Below are 18370 nucleotides of genomic sequence, written 5' to 3'. Positions count from 1 at the left end.
TTTACTGGTCGGTCTACGTTCCTCCACTCACCTATGGCCATGAACTTTGGGTCATGACCGAAAGAACGAGATCCCGGATACAAGCGGCTGAAATGAGCTTCCTCCGTAGGGTGGCCGGGCACTCCCTTAGAGATAGGGTGAGGAGCTCGGAGTAGAGCCGCTGCTCCTCCACATCGAGAGGAGCCAGTTGAGGTGGCTCGGGCATCTATACCGGATGCTTCCTGGATGCCTTCCTCGGGAGGTGTTCCAGGCACGTCCCACCGGGAGGAGGCCCAGGGGAGGGCCCAGGACACGCTGGAGGGACTATGTCTCTTGGCTGGCCTGGGAACGCCTTGGGCTCCCCCTGGAGGAGCTGGAGGAGGTGTCTGGAGAGAGGGACGTCTGGGCGTCTGCAGAGTCTGCTGCCCCCGCGACCCGGTCCTGGATTAGCGGAAGATGACGAGTACGAGTACAAAGAAGCTAAACACATTTGTAAACATAATAGAATTTATTATCTTATAAATTTTATATTTGACAATCTTCAGAGCGTTTTTACATAATACAGTTAGATCTATATGCAGTCCAACATTTACAATCTATATACACCTTGAATTTTCTCCATAGGGAAAAACACACAAGTATTATGTTGCTTCTTCAAGTATATTCATCCCTGTGAACCTTTCTGTTAGTTTTGCAGCAAAGCAGCGCAAAAAATGCAATCGGCCAAAATTATTTGCATGTAGTTTACGACTGGGAGACGTTTTGCTTTATCTTTGCTCCAGAAACATAGAGAAAAATTGTCCCTGCTGCAATATTACAAAATACAAAAAAATCAGGGAGAAATATTCTCAGATGGCCAAACATGGTACTAACATCAGGTCTGTGTGGTTGTCACCACCTTTTATATACAGCCTTTTTCACATGGTCCCGGTGGAAAAGAATATTAGAAAATTTACATTAAGCATAAGTTATTCATCAGGACGAATGAGCAACAGTAAAAATTCAACAGTAAATGTTTCACTCTGCATATGTTTTAGTGATGTGATCGCATTTCTGAAGAAGACCTTACCTTTGGAGGGTGTTACTCCAACTCCATTCACAGATCAGTACATTCATGTTTATGTCAGACAGCATGGCGGCTCTCTGCTCTAAGTGCTGCGTTGACCCTCATAGATGCTGCTCTCTAAGATGGTAGAAATGTTCACAGTGCAGGCTTCGTTAAAGGATGATTCATTCCCATCTGTTCAAGTTTACACCCCTATCAGAGTAATCTCTGCAAATGCATCCTGGCAACATGGCTGTACTGGACACCAAGGATTATATGCTAGAGTGTTTCTCATGTAATCATAAAAATATATAAACCAGCCTGCTGGGCCTATTGATACAGCAACTGATTCAATTTGGCAAAAATATTTGGTAATCTGTAAGCAGTAACGAAAACATGTCCTCTACTCAATTCCACATTTAACTGCAGGTGCTAGTCACAGGTAACAGCAAATCTTTGATTGTCGAAACCCAAACTGCACATTATTTTACTGTAAGAGGGCGTTATCTGATATCCTTCAGTATAATTATCATCAGAGTGGTTTTACATTGTGCACTAACTGACAGGAGGGGGCGCTCTAGCTGTATGCAGAGTCACCGCTGACATCATCTCTGATGCAGAGGGTTGAGTTCGGTCCAGGGTTTAGCTCCAGCCTGGCAGCATGTGCTGCTGCTGGAGAGGAGGAGCTGCTCTAAATCACATTGTCAGAGTGCTGGCTGGGCTGCTCCAGCTCTCTGCCCCAACACCCAGCAGAGGCAGAGCGCCACTTTCCTGTCTGTTCAGATCATGATGCGAAAACATTTACTGGTTCATTACCTGCAGCAACCATGGTGTCTAAATACCCACATGTGCCCTCCTTTGCTTTCAGAACATGTTGATGATGCCATGCTGCCTGATCCATCCTGAGACCAGGATGAGGTTGTAGCAGTGGTGAACATCTGATTGTTCCTCTGCCTGCTGTAGGTGTGCAGCAGCTCTTCCTGCTCTCTCTCTCTGCAGCCTGATCCCAGTTCTGGACCTCTTCCCATATTGTCTTCGTCCACGGCGCTCAGGCCAGCTTCAGTGTGCTGATGGGGAAGGAGGGCATCGTCACCATGGTGACAGGGTTAAGCACCGTCTGACCCATTAGCTGTGGGTGGTGTGCCATCATCTGAGTGCTTACTGCTGTTGGCTTACCAACGATGGTGGTGGCTGTCACCTGGGTGGGGGAGGTACCGTTGACATGAGGGTGGGCGTGGTTTAAAGCATGGGTGATGTGGCCCACCACAGCTGGCTGTGTGACTGCTACCGGCTGTGGGTAGAGGGCCGGTATGTGTTGGCTAAGGTGAGCTACTGGGTGCACGGTGATGTGACCGATGGGCTGAGAACTGGGGGCTAATTGCACAGAGCTGGTGGTGGTGCAGGGGGCAAGGTGCGTCACATGTTTTGGACCCCCTCCATGGAGGACATGGTTTACTGCCTGAATGACTGACGGGTGGGACACCGAGGCGTGGGCAATGACGGTAGGATGCAGACTAGCGGTGGTCTGGCCAGGGATGGAGGGTGGGCTTGGAGTGCTGGATGCAGGAGCCGGGAGTATGGGTGGAGCTACAGGCTTGGTCTGTAGCTGTAGAGGATTTAGCGGTAGTGGCTGGTGCAGAGGGGCTTTGTTCAGGGTGGAGATGTGCTGGGTGATGATGGAAGCAGTGGTGGCTGGGGTCACAGCTGGAGTTTGTTTTACAATCTTGAGCAGCTCAGGTTTCATACTGTGGGGTGCAGCTGGTAAGGAAGTTGCTTCCTCCATGTCATCGTCCATAATGTCCTCACCCTCTGCAAGACCAAAAATATTCATTAGCTGCAGCTTTATTTTACTCCGACCTCAGTCAGTTGAGGTGGGGCATCATGAGGTTTTCATAAGGTGTCAGGTTACAACCAGAGCTTGTGTATTTTGTCAGGATTTTATGTGATGAACACCACTTTAATTGTAAACTGGAAGTAATGTTACAAGTATTATTCACCAATAAAAATATGAAAAGTTGTATTTAGTCCCCATATACCAGTACTGTGTAGAACCATTAGCTGTAATGACAGCTGCCTGGGGTATGTCTCTATCTTTAGTTTTGCCTGGACCATTCTAACACATCAATACAGGTCCTTCTCAAAATATTAGCATATTGTGATAAAGTTCATTATTTTCCATAATGTCATGATGAAAATTTAACATTCATATATTTTAGATTCATTGCACACTAACTGAAATATTTCAGGTCTTTTATTGTCTTAATACGGATGATTTTGGCATACAGCTCATGAAAACCCAAAATTCCTATCTCACAAAATTAGCATATTTCATCCGACCAATAAAAGAAAAGTGTTTTTAATACAAAAAAACTTCAACCTTCAAATAATCATGTACAGTTATGCACTCAATACTTGGTCAGGAATCCTTTGGCAGAAATGACTGCTTCAATGCGGCGTGGCATGGAGGCAATCAGCCTGTGGCACTGCTGAGGTCTTATGGAGGCCCAGGATGCTTCGATAGCGGCCTTTAGCTCATCCAGAGTGTTGGGTCTTGAGTCTCTCAACGTTCTCTTCACAATATCCCACATATTCTCTATGGGGTTCAGGTCAGGAGAGTTGGCAGGCCAATTGAGCACAGTGATACCATGGTCAGTAAACCATTTACCAGTGGTTTTGGCACTGTGAGCAGGTGCCAGGTCGTGCTGAAAAATGAAATCTTCATCTCCATAAAGCTTTTCAGCAGATGGAAGCATGAAGTGCTCCAAAATCTCCTGATAGCTAGCTGCATTGACCCTGCCCTTGATAAAACACAGTGGACCAACACCAGCAGCTGACACGGCACCCCAGACCATCACTGACTGTGGGTACTTGACACTGGACTTCTGGCATTTTGGTATTTCCTTCTCCCCAGTCTTCCTCCAGACTCTGGCACCTTGATTTCCGAATGACATGCAGAATTTGCTTTCATCCGAAAAAAGTACTTTGGACCACTGAGCAACAGTCCAGTGCTGCTTCTCTGTAGCCCAGGTCAGGCGCTTCTGCCGCTGTTTCTGGTTCAAAAGTGGCTTGAACTGGGGAATGCGGCACCTGTAACCCATTTCCTGCACACGCCTGTGCACGGTGGCTCTGGATGTTTCTACTCCAGACTCAGTCCACTGCTTCCGCAGGTCCCCCAAGGTCTGGAATCGGCCCTTCTCCACAATCTTCCTCAGGGTCCGGTCACCTCTTCTCGTTGTGCAGCGTTTTCTGCCACACTTTTTCCTTCCCACAGACTTCCCACTGAGGTGCCTTGATACAGCACTCTGGGAACAGCCTATTTGTTCAGAAATTTCTTTCTGTGTCTTACCCTCTTGCTTGAGGGTGTCAATAGTGGCCTTCTGGACAGCAGTCAGGTCGGCAGTCTTACCCATGATTGGGGTTTTGAGTGATGAACCAGGCTGGGAGTTTTAAAGGCCTCAGGAATCTTTTGCAGGTGTTTAGAGTTAACTCGTTGATTCAGATGATTAGGTTCATAGCTCGTTTAGAGACCCTTTTAATGATATGCTAATTTTGTGAGATAGGAATTTTGGGTTTTCATGAGCTGTATGCCAAAATCATCCGTATTAAGACAATAAAAGACCTGAAATATTTCAGTTAGTGTGAAATGAATCTAAAATATATGAATGTTAAATTTTCATCATTACATTATGGAAAATAATGAACTTTATCACAATATGCTAATATTTTGAGAAGGATCTGTATACTATAGATCTGGTTCTATGTTTGGGGTTGTTGTCCTGCTTGAAAGTGAACCTCATCTAAAGTCTCAAGTCTTTGCAGCCTCTAACAGGCTTTCCCTGTATTCAGCTCCATACATCTTGGCCAGTTTCCCTGCCCCTGTTAAAGAAAAGGATCTCCACAGCATAATTCTGCCACCACCATGCTGAATCATGTTAATGGTGAGGTGCGGTATCCTGCAGTCTTCTGCCACACAGAATACATTTCCATTTTAGTCTCATCTGCCCTGAGGACTTTCGCTTTAAACATGACCTCTTATGGCTTTCTTGTGAGTCCCTCATAAAGGCTAGATTTGTGAAGTCCATGACTAATAATTGTCCTGTCAACAGTCTCCCACCTGAGCTACGCACCTCTGCAGCACCCTCAGCGGTACGTTGGCCGCTTGGCTTCTTAAAGCTATCCTCGGCTAGGTGGACGGCCATATCTTGGAGCTTTCAGTTTTCAGATGATGAACTGAACATCTTTCCTTCACTTCACAGTTATGAACTACTCTCTGTTGGCCTTGTTAATAAAATTCAACTGAACTGCGCTGTAGGCCCAGATCTGCCTACCTGAAGCAGTGGAAGTTGAAGCCTGGTCCTCCTCTGGCTGCACCGTCTGTCTGAGGACCCGGTCGATCTCAACCACATCCATCCACTGGCTCAGGTCGTTCTTCAGCTCTGCCAGTCGCTGCTGGGTGGCGATCTTCTCTCTGGCCAGTCGCTCCATGTCGTGCTCATACTCCTTCTCTTTGCGCTTCAACGTCTGGAAACAGATCAAGGAAGTGCCTACGGTCATCTGCAGGGGTCAGGTTGATGAAGGCAGTTGGTTTGGGATGGATAAAACTGTGTAAACGGAACTGAAAATGAACGGCACATCTGGTTTGGTGTGAAAATGGTCTCTGACTTTCTAATATAATATTCTCTACCAATAAATGAGCCTAATTTACATTGATGAATCAAGTAACATGATTTATTCACAGATTTAACTGCCTTTACTAGTGTAATCAGTTACAGTTTACTTCCTCCACTCAACAGCTTTGTGATCCAGGAATTTATCACTGAAAATAAAAAGTTGACCAGATTTTAAAGCTACTTACTTAAAGTTATTAACAGTGCGTCGATCCTTAAAACAAGATTGTGTGCTGAAGGCAAAATAAGAGTTGGAATGTGAAGGAAGGAGGAGGAGGAGGGAGAGATGAGACAAGTATGGAAAGTAGGAGGCGCTTCCTGGCAGCGACTCTATGTGACCCAATTCGCCTTTACCAGCTGACTGAGCTGGACTTCCCTGTACGAGGCAACACGATGAAAACTTGACCCAACCTTGAAGGAAATTTGGGACAACCAAAAAAATTATCAAGGAACTTGCAATTTAAAGCAATTCTTTGGGGTTAAATAACCTTTAACTAAAGACACACAGGTGTGAAACTATAGTTACTGTGGCCATGTCATGCTGCATTCTTACACTCTAATTGGACATGTTCTTTATTACATGTCAAACAAGGCTTGGGTCATTTTTCCAACACGCTCTCTGGTGATGGGGGCAGAGGCTAAGGGAAGTGACACTGTGAAACCTGATGACTCAGAATCATAAAGCCGTTTTCTCCAGGGGTGGACTTCCTGTTAGTGTCGACAGGGTGAACGGCATCGGTGTGTGAGAAGAAGCGCAAATTGGGAGTGGTTTCAGCAGGCCTGCTTTCTGCACATATCCCACAGGAGCCCGCTTCACATGTACGCAAATAGCTAAGGGGAACAAAAGGCGGGCCTAGTGTGAGTCGGCACCTGTCTCTTATCCAGGATTAGACATGCATGGGCCAAACAATCTGTGCCTTTGCTGCTCCATGATCAGGGTGTCACTAAAACACGACGTTTAAAATCTACAACATCTAGATTTTAAAGCTCCCAGCGGGAATTCTCTGTAAATTAAAACATTTACTTTATTTAGATTTTCACCCATAGAACAACACATCGTCATGTTTGCTGTTATTATTGAACTGATATTTAAAGATGATAATTACCCTCAAAACTAAGCTTTCAAACGTACATGCTTCTTGTGACATCACGCAAGGCAACCAATCAGAGCATGTGTGACATTTCCATGGAAGCGGTTTGTGACTAGAACCAGGGATGGACTGGAATAGTCAGATTTTATTAGCAGAGACCTGCAGCGATCATTTTGAGCCAGGTTCTAAAAACCATTAGGTCCGATCAAAGTGTTCCAATAACATGACTTTACAGTGATGTGAAAAACTCACATAAATGTTTGCCCTCTGTAGAGAAGCAACAGCCCTCGGTAAAACATGAATTAAGTGTGCTTAGACACAGTTTAGGTGCAATTTCACAAGCCACGCCCAGGCCTGATTGCTACCAGACCTGTAGAGAAAGACAGCTGGAGGTTTCTTCCTGTTAAAAGGAACATTTCCTCTCCACTGTTGCTACAAGCTCAGTATGAGGAATTGCTGCAAAGTCAATGCAAGCAAGAACCTCTTGATTCAACACATGGTTGGCAGGGTGACTGTCTGGGGTTGTGTTGCTGCTTTAGGACTTGACAGTTTGACATAATTGATAGAACCATGATTTCTTCTAACTAGCAAAAAAAAGAATCCTGAAGGAGATTGTCCGGCCATGAGTTCAAGTGCACTACAGCACTATACAGCGAGACACGATCCGAAGCACACCAGCAGCCAACCCCTGAAAGGTCCGAAAAGGTAAGGGTGTTGGAATGGTCTGGTCAAAGTCTAGATATAATTCTACTTAAGATTCATTGACTTGACCTTAACCAGGCCTGAAAACAGTGTGGTTCGATTAAAACAATTCTGCAAAGAGAAGTGGGTCAAAATTCTCTAAATCAGTATGGTGTAAAGACATTTTCACAGCACAGAACACACCAGTGACATCTCCTACAGGACTGCTCCATTATCTGCTGCATTGAAAATGATCTCCAAACTGGAGTCCAGTCCTACCAGTTAGCCTCGCCATGCCTAAACCTGGGGTACCTATTGCGCATCCATCAGAGAGGAGAATTACAAAGAAAAACCAACATGGCAGTAAGTTAGCAGCATCCTTCATGGCTTTAGGACAGTCTGAGTCAGACTCTGGCTCAAACACTTGAGGCAGAACCCCTTGCAACTCAAATGCTTCAGAACCTCAGTTGAAATCTGTCAAAAGTTACTCGTCCGCCACAGAGTTTACTAATTGTAGCAGATCACTGCGCAATAAGTCAGGACTGATAACATGTCTTCTGCATCATACAGTCAGAGACATCTGGACACAGAAGTGACTCTCAGAGAGAACCAGCAGCTCTGTGTTGACGTCACTGGAATGCCTCCATCTCTGTTTGGTGGGACAGCAACCAGAAACCTCCCATGGTTTCCTTTATAACCTTGGACAAACATGGACACTTGAGGTGTTATGAGGTTGTCTCTGATATTGTCTAAAGATATAATTATTGATTTCTAAAGTCTGTTTGGCAGAATGTAACACAAACGGAACGACTTGCTTTCTTGCAGCCTTTCATGAGTCACAGGCCGCCATGATGGTACACTGTGTGACTCATGGAGAGAGAATGGGACCGAGAGGAGACATGCTCCAAAAACATGGAGACCCACTGAACCCTGTGCTGGCGGAGGGCGCAGGCAACGGCGTGCTCACATCTTGTTAATAACAGCTAGTCTGAGATTAGCTACCAAGTAAACCTGGTTGACAAGTCTGCACCAGATGGATCGCACATGACTTCATCAGCATGTTCATCATGTCACCAGGTTGGTAGAACACAAGGTTCCAACAACCTTCTCATTCTTTGCACATGGCTGCACTCCTCTGAGCGACCAATCCTTTTCCTCCCAGAGACGGGGGCTAACCTGAGCTTTGTTTGTGTGCTTACATCGAGATTAGCACTGGGATAGGCTGAACTGTGTGTGTGTGTGCATGCACACATGCAAGGTAAACACCAGCAACACGAGAGCCGAGCACATGGCCACAGAGACAGAGAGAGAGGGAGGGGGGATTGAAAGGGAGTAACACAAGCTGTACTCACTGACTCACTGCTGCAGCAGCAAGGGACAGGCAGCACACGGCTGGCTCCTCTTAAAGGGCCAGCGGCATCACAGGCCACGTTGCAGACATGCTGCTTGGCCAGGCTGAACGAACAAACGTCTGCAGAGGTCTTGTGATGCTTTAGTTATCATAGACCACTGTCTTTCTGTGCCTCCTAGCAGAAAATAAGAATTTCACGTGGTGCCTGTCTCCAATAATTACAGGCTTGTCTGAGGGGGGAAAGATATCTACATCCTGAACTATTTCTTCCTGAGCAAAGGTTTACGAACTCATAATTGGCCTAATTACCTCTTCTTAATTCAGAACTAACTGATCCGAGGTCCAGATATTTAAAATTAGTCTGTGGTTTTGCATATTTGTTCTCATGATGCAAAAAAGCTTTGTTTCTGTTTTACTTTAAGATTCATATGTTTAATTTGGTCAATAGGACTTGAATTATTATTTCTATCCTGCTTGTATTGCATTTTAAAGATGCACATTTTGAATTTTAGTGTTTTAAAATCATTAAATATTAACTTTTCATTTAGTTTTTTCTTAGATACGTTTATTTTTATATTGTTTTAGCCTGTATTGTTTTATTGATTTTCTTGTAATTTCAGTGTTTATGTTTTTAGTCTGTATTTTAAACATTTTACTTTTTGTGTCCAGCACTTTGATTTAAAGGGATTCATAAATACAGCTAATATTTTCATTGATAATATTACCGGTAATAACTTTATTTTATTCATTAGACACAATTAAGGTTGTAGCACATTCATTTCTGTTTTTTTTTTTTTAATAACTGAGTGGTAGGACAGATTCAAAAAAAGATTAAATTGGCCGTTTAGAGCTCAACATAAGATGAAGCTGAATTAGTATAAAATGTGAAAAAAGTCCATGAAATATGGTAAGATTTTAAAGTCTGCCTAATTAATCTATAAAGCCTTATTACCACACAGCGTCAGATCAAGTTGCGGGTTTCTAGATGAACCAGAAACACATGTCTGAAGCTGGCATTTAGGGCCAGAAGAAAAGAAACAAGTTGGGTCGGTGAGGGAAATGAAGCGCGAGTGGAGTAAGCCGAGCCCTGTGTTTACCCCTCCACGCTCCCTCCCTGCTGCTGGCAGCTAAGCCCCGTGGTACAGCGAGTCCTGCCTGCTGCCGCGCTGGGCGGGGGCTGGGGGATTGGTGACGTCTAGCGGCCCAGGGTAGCCATGTGCTTGCTGCTCATGTGGACTCAGAGGGGCAGAGTGGAGGAAGGGAGGGGGGGGGGGCTTACTTTCCACTCAGTGATTTCTTTTTTTTTTTTTATGCAGTAGGCTGATGAGAGCGCCTTTAGGAGCGGGAGGGAGACATCAGAATTAAATTAATACAAAAACAACCCCACATAGTTGTATGAGAAGCAAAATATAAAAGAACCTGACTCCATGTTAATCTTTTCATCATAGCTCTGAGTAACAAGGCGATCAGATGCTATGAGGAAGTCAAGATGTTGAAAGAGTCGGTAACTTTGTATGAATGTGTTAAAATCCAGCCTCAGTGGCCGCTTTATTATTACATCAAGACTTGGGGTACGCTGCAGTATAAATGAAATGTGACGCTGAGCCTAAAGCCTCTTACACATGACTTTTCTGAGCTGTATTTTAGTACAGAAGCTGCTCCACCTCCTGCTGCCGGCCCAGGATGGTAAGAACAGGGGCGGGGAGAGATTCAGCAGACAGGACACGTGTCGCCACGCCTCCACTTCTCCTGTTTTCCTTTTAAACCACAGTTTGTGTGTGTCACTCCACCGCCTGCCCAACCACTGGAAAAATCCTCTGAGACGAAAAAGGCACACGCGAGTAAAAATACAGCTAAATTTCTGTGACCTACAATACATGAAGTGGTTTCTGTACAGCTACAAAATGGAAGTGCCGATAATAACTGTTCTTTGCTCTTTTTGCCTTAAAAAGGTAGTTTTTGACCAACCTAAGTCATAATGAGAACTAAGCGCTGGGGATGTCAGTGTGCCAGTTTATCAAGACAGGCACAGCAGGATGCTAAATCACGGAGGGAGGCGTAGGGAGGGAGGCTGGGTGATGAGCTGTGCACCCACGCTGTACTAGTTTCACCCTGAGGACGCACAAGACTGCTGCTTCTATAATTCAGATCAGACCCACATCAACCCCTTTAAATTTCAGCATGCACAAATCCGCCCTCCTGTTCAATAATAAGCAATAATACATTCTGCAGAGTGTGACCTCTGGCCCGTAAAACCGAGAGTAACTACATTTACCAAACTCAAAACTCTGAAAGGTTGTAAAAATGGTGTAAAACATCACCTTCATAATTACTGGTATTGCTCTAAGGTCAGGCTGATTTTTAGAGATCCATCGAGAAGCATCGGGTGTTGTCAGACAACACCCTTCAGTGTGGGAGTTGTCAAAGAGTGAAGAAGAATCAATATTAGCTATTCACAGTATCGGTAAAGAAACTAAAATCCGTCAGAGGAGGCACAAAGATGTCAGGAGCTATTTAAACGTAAACTGTGTTTTCTCCAACATGTCTGCAGTTTGTTCAGGCTCACCTCCATCTGTTATGGAAAATGCCAGAACTGGAAAAAAACAAGGAATGTATCTATATTCTTATAATAAACACAATGACGCTGCTGTTTTAGCAATGCTAATCGCACAAACTATGCTAAATGCTGACGAAAAATGTTAGAGCCACTTTACAAGGTTATGAACCCTTGTTTTACAGCGACTGCTCTCACACAGCTGCATGACGCCACTTCTGTTCCCAACACAAATAATCATCAACTACTCACAGCAAAAAAAAACATTTAAATCCTGATCTTGTATTTTCTCATATTATTGTTCCTAAAGAGAAACCACACTCAGTTAATACCGGTCTCGGCAGGTCCAAGCTTTACCAGAAGCAGAAATTGAAAATCAGCAACAAAACTTTGATTGGTGCATCTCTTGTGATTTTATATTTAATGGTCAACTGTTTAAAAAAAGAAAGAGAAATAAAAGAATCTGTATGTCTGTAAAAACTGATTCTCACTCTATTAAACTGGGCCAGTGGTGGACCTTTGCACCAGCAGTTTACAACCAGAACACACACACTGGATCAAACACACGCTGAGTCATGAGTGGATTTTTTAACAGCAGTGACGATTAAACGGAGAATACAGTAAAATTCTGTGCTTGAGTAAATAGAAGAAAAGCTTAAATCGAGCTAAAATTACAGATGCCGAGGATGTTTCAGCTGCTTCTATCCCTCCTATTGTTGTGCTGACAGAGCTGGTTGCATTTGAGACAATCGCACTTATCGCATTGAAGCAGGTTTCTGTCCTGACACGCCATCTTGTTCCTCACGCTTCACTTCCAAATGACGCGCAGTCGTCAGATTGGAAACTGCTTTTTTCCTGAGAGCAGATAAACCCGCACACTGAAGTCTCAGCAGGACCCACAAGCAACCGATGAAGGTTCTTACCTGAATGTATCTTAGTGCGCTTCTTAACACGCTGAGGTTGGAGGTTTTCTTCTCGTCGATGTTTGGGATGTTCTTCTTCAGCGTCTCGAAGCACTCCTTCAGGTGCGCTCGCCTGACAAACACAGTGACTGAATCAGTGAGAGCAGCAAACTCACAATCTGATTCATTTTAATAACCACTCAGATAAACTTTAGAGAAGACCTAACAGAAGCCTCATATTTCTGGTAACGAACGTATAGAATATGATATCAGGTAACCAATGAGGCAATCATTGAGGAGGCGGGTAAAACTCACCTGTTCTTCTCTAGCTTGTTATGGACTTCTCTTGTGCCGGCCCTGCAAGAACAGAGAAAAAAATCCCCATGTCAAAATGAAGTCACCTGTCGACAACAAACAAAAGTAATCAAATATTTTATTTCTTACTCAGTTACTGACATGTTAATGAGGATGTTTGACCCTTGACAGCTATAACTTGTTGTTTAAAAAGGTCATTTTCCCACTTATTTCTACTTCTGACATATTAGGAACCATCATATTGATTCGGTAAAAGTAGACCAAAGTTATAACATAATAGTACGAATAATTTGCAGCCTCATTTCACCTAAGTAAGTAAGGTCACTAGTTTAGACGTACCCTCCAGGCCTCTTCTTACTGTCCAGTTGGCGGCTGTCATCAGAAGGACTCCCTCGGCTGACGGTGTCGTTCTGTGGGGGAGCGGGCTGAAGCAAAGGGCTCGGGTGGGGGAGTAAAGCTTGGTGCTGTGGGGCTGAGATGATTGAACCTGCATAGCACTGAATCACCTGCTGAGGTGTGTGCTGCTGCACTTTAGTGTTGGTTTGGTCGATGAGCTGAGAGAGGCTGTGGTGGTTTTGGGTGGACTGCCTGTGATCGCTGGTCACTGCGGGGGTTGGGTGGTCAGCTTTGGGCGGTGGGGAGCACCTCACAGCTGCGGCACTTTGCTCCTGAGGGGACTGAGGGTCTCTGTTAGGGAAGGCCAGTGACGGAGCAGCTGGAGGTGAAAGGGTGGCAACGGGTAGAGTAGGCGACCCCACGGGGTTGGGGGTGACCACTGGGATGGGGAAGACTGTGATGGGCACGGAAGGGGGAGGCAAGGAGGGGGGTAAGGGTGTGGAGCGGCACTTGGTGAGACGCTCCTCCGCTTTAGGGACATTGTTGATGAGGACTGTTGAGTTATAGTTCACATCAGGGTAAATATATTCAGTCTTCTGCTGCAGAAGCAGCTTCTCCTTTAGTTCATCTTCTGTAAAATGAAAAAAAGCGGGTTAGCTACTAACTCATGTCCACATTGAAGGTACTAATACTCAAAAACAGATATTAATACACACCAAACATATTTATCTAAACAAATTAGTTTTTTTAGTCAGATACTTAGAAACAGACACATTTTAGTCCCCATCCACAAAGAGCAAACAAAACATTTTAGAACACTCAAGTTACAATCCAAGGAGCAACTTGATCCAAATAATCAGGAATCAAATGGAAGCAACTAATTATTTCAACATTTCAGTGGATTCAAGCGACTAAAATATATCAACAAAAGAGAAAAAACAAAGTCTTGAAAACAGTGACACTGACCAGACTTTTCCTGCCACACAGACTTTTAGTTTGCTCCAAGATCTGATTTGGAATTTGACCAACTCCAATTTTTCTTTTCCATGTTTATTTTTTAATATAAGATATGTAATGTGTTTACTTGTTAGTTTAAGTGAATGGAGTTTGGTGTACGTGAACTTTATAAAAGAAACTGCTACTTTTCCTCCCATTGATTTCAAAAAGAAAAACCTATCAGCTTTATGCTGTTGCAGTTTTCTGCCCCCCTCTATAGATGCGATTAATCCTCTCATTCAAATGTCGATTTTATCAAACTAATAGCCCGGTTACAACTCAGCAAACAACAAGTATAAATTCCGGTATATTTCTGAAACTAGAGTCTTTTCTCTGGTCAGTTGGTGTAAGATATTCATGGTCAAATATTTTACACCCAAATCCCAAAAACAGATTTTTCTCTGGTGCTTCCCTGCAGAATATTTGATTTGTCCGACTGATAAAAGGTCGAAGATCAGGAACGCTGACTTAAGAGTTGCTCTATGTCTTTTAAACAAGAAAACTGTAAACATTTTTATTGTTGTTGTTGAGCAAAACAAAAATGTTTCTCTACTTTAGGATGGGGAGGTATGCTGATCTAAATGACTCTGGTAAGCCTTTGATTTTATCCCACTGATTGGTCATGTTCATTATTTACCTGTATATGCGTCACGCTGCACTGTCAAAAGTTTTCCTCAAAGTGGGAAGAAGACTAGAAGAACAGGATGTTCTCCTAACTGCGCCGGCCCACTTTTGTAAAATGTGGTTCGTTGTGTTATAGTAGTCGTGATATATTGCAGTGTGAAGCACATACAGGCCAGTGCCTTCTCAGACAGAAAACAACTGAGGCACTTATAAAAAACAGACGTTTTTCTATAGGCATTATATAACTGCAGCAGCACATAGAGAGACACTGGCCTACTTTCCCGCACACAGTGACCTGCTCTACAGCAGCACCAGAGGAGAGGAGGAGGAGGACTCTGCTCCCCCAGTGCAGCAAAGCAGGAGGAGCTGAGAGAGGAGAGAAGCACGAGGTCTCACTCTGATCCTGTTCCTGCAGCTGCTGATGGCTTCATAATACCAACTCCATCAAAGGTTAGGCTTTAAACTGCCACACAAGTCATTTTTAAGAAGACAGTTTTCAATATCAAGATTACGACGCATCAAACACCACCACAATGAAAGGAGCTTAAATCGAATCCTAAGTGCAGCCATAAAATCTTAACTTGTTGGTAACGGGTCCTGACAGAGTTTGGTATGGTGGATTTGTGGTTAGGTTTTCCTCACTGCAACAAGATCCTAGGTTTAAATCTCAGCTGGGGCCTTTCTGTGCAGAGTTTGAATGTTCTCAATATGCCTCTGTGGGTTCCCTCCAGGTACTCGAGTTTCAAGTCCATGTGTTTTTGTGACTATTTCTCTTAGGGCTCCACGATATCAATTAAACATGTCAGTGCAATAAAATTATTTGATATTGCAATGACCATAATGATTTACCCACATTTCCCTTTGAATTCACTTTCCTTCAATACAGTGTTCTCCCTCCCCCTCTCTCCGTAATCTTCAGCATCACAGCCACTTAAATATGCATCAGGTGGAGGCATCAAAGACAGTGAAAGTATTTTCAACTGGCCAAATATATTACTGGCAAGCAGGGAGAGAATGCGTGGCACTTGACAACATTGCATCCATGGAGCCCTTTCAAATGGCAATACTACACATATTAAAACTGCAAATATTGCAATTAAATGTGCTGTTTAGCTCTGCTCAGAATTTATGAAAATACCTAAGAGAAATACTCATATGCTATGGTTTAATTACATGTCTAGGAAATGTTATGTTCATAAGCATAAATAAAGATAGAATGAATAAGAAATATAACCCCTGTTAGAACAGCAAAAAATAAATCTTAATCACAACAAAACAAGCTACAATCGTGCTTTTAAGAACAACTTACATAGTAATATATAGAGAAAAAAAAAAGAATAAAGTAAAGATGCTGGCTTGCTCTACAATTTGGTCTCCATTTTTGAGCAGCGCCTTTTGAATTAATAATTGAAAATATCAGCCACCTCAAAAAAAATCAATGTGACACATTTTTTGCCAACCCCACCTTGACCCCCCTCTCACTCCAAGATCCAGGCAAAAGTAGGCAACTCGGATTAAAGACAACTATCAGCAGGAATGGAAAAACCTACCACACAACCAATCTCTCTTAAAAAAAAAAGAAAAAAAAGACTGGACTGTATAAGAAAAGAACACCATAAAAACTGATTTTTATAACACTGAAACGGAATTTTAAAAAGGTCTTTGAAAATTACATTTTCTCTATTTTGCTAAAATCAACTATAGTTGTCTTAGCTGATGTTGCTAAATCTGTTTAGCTAATCTTCACCTCTCTGGTCTTGTTCCTTAGGCGGAAGGAGGTTAGCTTTTTACAACGTAGTGAGTCTTCTTTGGTATAAACAAGCTCTGGGAGGGGTTGCCCGGCACGCACGTGGTGAAAGGGGCGGAGTCAGCATGCGGTTAATACTTTAGGGCGAGGTTTGTTGATAGCGCGTCATCGACAGACATTCAAAGCCCCCCTCCCCCCGCCCACCAGCGTCAGACAAGAACAGGAGTTTGTTTCTGTTTATTTATTTTACAAATAAAGAGTAGATTAAATCACGCAGTCATACAGGTGTACAGTAAGACTACAGCTCATATTAACCACAGTGGGTGAATGAGGTGGACAGATATAAAGCAGTCACTCGATCCCCTTTGGACGCTGTCAGGTCATTATATAAAAAAGGAGCCTTGCATTCCCAGCGCCACCGCCCTTTACCCCCATGTTTTGGTTGCTGGATTTTAAATGTGTTTATCTGTCATAAAGCAATTTTAGTACAGCGTGAGCGTATAAGCCGCACAACACTGACGTAAAAGCAGAAATCATCGGAGAACTTCGCAATGTGAAGTGCGCAGCAGGTTTCGGTGCAGTAACGCTGAAACTCACTGCAGTAAAATCATGGACATTTCACTATTTACTGATCAAAAGAACCGGCTACAAATCAAGCATTTGCACACAAACCCGAATATGAAAGTAAAACTAAAATACTCGCAGGCATTTCGCAGATACCCCGTTCTTATATTTAGAGTAGGACACAATACGTTGGAATCGCTTCGTGAGTGATTCCAGGAAATGAATAACATCCACCGTTTTACAAAGAATGTCACTATTTTTGTGGCCCGTTTAACCATCGCAGTTTGAGGAAGATACTTCGGGAAACAGACCAAATCTAATAAAAATATAAAACGCAAACTCACCACGTGCTTTCTGTTGTTGCTGGGCTTGTAATTCCAAAAACTTGGCAGCTTCCAGAAGCGTTTCGATGCTCATTTCTGTCCGGTGGCAAAATACTGCCTGGCTTTTTTAAAGAAAAGCACTACAGCGAAAGAGAGATACACGCCTGTGTACTACAGTACGGGAAGATGTCCCCTGACTAACGCTGGGGGAGGGAAAATAAACTGAAAAATGAAGTAATCGGATCCTCCTCCTCTGCACAAACTCAACCACTTACGTAGAGGAGCCACAAACAAGATGGCGCTCAAAGTAGTAGGAACAAATACGGTTTGTGAATCACGCAGCTTTCGGAGACGCCCACAGACACGTAGCCGTCCCCACCCTCCCTGTGTGGAAGACAAAACACGGAACATGATCCGGACGCTGTCTGTTGTCAAAACCCTTCTGGCGTTTCTCTGCATTTTAACGCTCCGGGTTGGAGATATTTGACAAATACTACGTTTCACTGCCATCAACGGCTTCTTCTGTCCGTTTATGGTGAACGGACATTACTGTTGCTGGGGTTTACCGTCCTCCAAGCACCTGGCAGACCTGATTTACGCCAGTAGCTGTCGAAACTTATTCGCCTATACATTATAAACGCTGTTCAACTGTCAGGAAAAATGTCAGAAAACCCAGAAAAATAGAACAGTTTTAACCGGAACAGTTAGCGACAGCCGTTAGCAGCTTTGGGTCGCTTAGCAACCTGTGTACGTCAACATGCCAACCGGTAAACCTTCGTAAGGGTCAACAGGTTTCCCGATAAAATACCTTCCAAACTCAATATTCAGCTACTGTAGTTTTTACTATTTTGTAACAGATTTTAAGGCTTTCATGTAACCATGTATAACGGAAAAATAATAGATATAGCGTTTCATGAAGTGCACATCATGGAAGACCATTTCTTGTGATTAAATGATAAATTCACAGAAAGCATCTCAAGATGATTAGTTGGCTATCTTATAAAAAAGTCATTAAATTGCACCTGTGCAAAGAAGCCATTCTAGAAAATGTTAAATGAGGCGCTTTCGTCTACAACGATGAAATCCAAAATGTAATCTTTGTTCCAATTACCCAAACAACATAAGTAAATATATACTGATAAAAAATAAACTGCCCAAAAAAATAAAGGGAACACTCAAATAACACATCCTAGAT

At 43.4% G+C, this 18370-nt stretch overlaps 1 protein-coding gene across 2 annotated transcripts; it reads right to left on the bottom strand.

Annotated features, from left to right (window-relative positions):
- Window positions 1-472: 472 nt before the first annotated feature.
- mnta (MAX network transcriptional repressor a) lies at window positions 473-17879 on the bottom strand. Of its 2 annotated transcripts, none has more exons than XM_047391010.1 (6): window positions 17197-17879; window positions 12925-13552; window positions 12586-12627; window positions 12292-12403; window positions 5353-5578; window positions 473-2833 (listed from the first exon to the last, which is right to left on the bottom strand). In XM_047391010.1, exons 1-6 carry the CDS (start codon window positions 17267-17269, stop codon window positions 2073-2075), a joined length of 1842 nt encoding a protein of 613 aa, XP_047246966.1. In that variant the 5' UTR covers window positions 17270-17879; the 3' UTR covers window positions 473-2072. The 2 variants fall into 2 exon arrangements, with proteins under 2 accessions (XP_047246966.1, XP_047246967.1); XM_047391011.1 differs by having other exon boundaries at window positions 5353-5545; window positions 17197-17876.
- Between the last annotated feature and the right edge of the window lie 491 nt (window positions 17880-18370).

Source organism: Girardinichthys multiradiatus, chromosome 18 (genome assembly GCF_021462225.1).
Source record: "Girardinichthys multiradiatus isolate DD_20200921_A chromosome 18, DD_fGirMul_XY1, whole genome shotgun sequence".
Taxonomy (NCBI): Eukaryota; Metazoa; Chordata; class Actinopteri; order Cyprinodontiformes; family Goodeidae; genus Girardinichthys; species Girardinichthys multiradiatus.
This window is presented reverse-complemented; position numbering and strand designations above follow the sequence as displayed.

Bases quoted from the DNA above. Each gene is read 5' to 3' on its own strand.
- mnta (XM_047391010.1), bottom strand. From the start codon at position 17,269: ATGAGCATCGAAACGCTTCTGGAAGCTGCCAAGTTTTTGGAATTACAA. The intron at 13,553-17,196 runs GTGAGTTTGCGT...TTCATTTTACAG, and splicing joins GCAACAACAGAAAGCACGTG to AAGATGAACTAAAGGAGAAG. The intron at 12,628-12,924 runs GTACGTCTAAAC...CTGTTCTTGCAG, and splicing joins AGTAAGAAGAGGCCTGGAGG to GGCCGGCACAAGAGAAGTCC.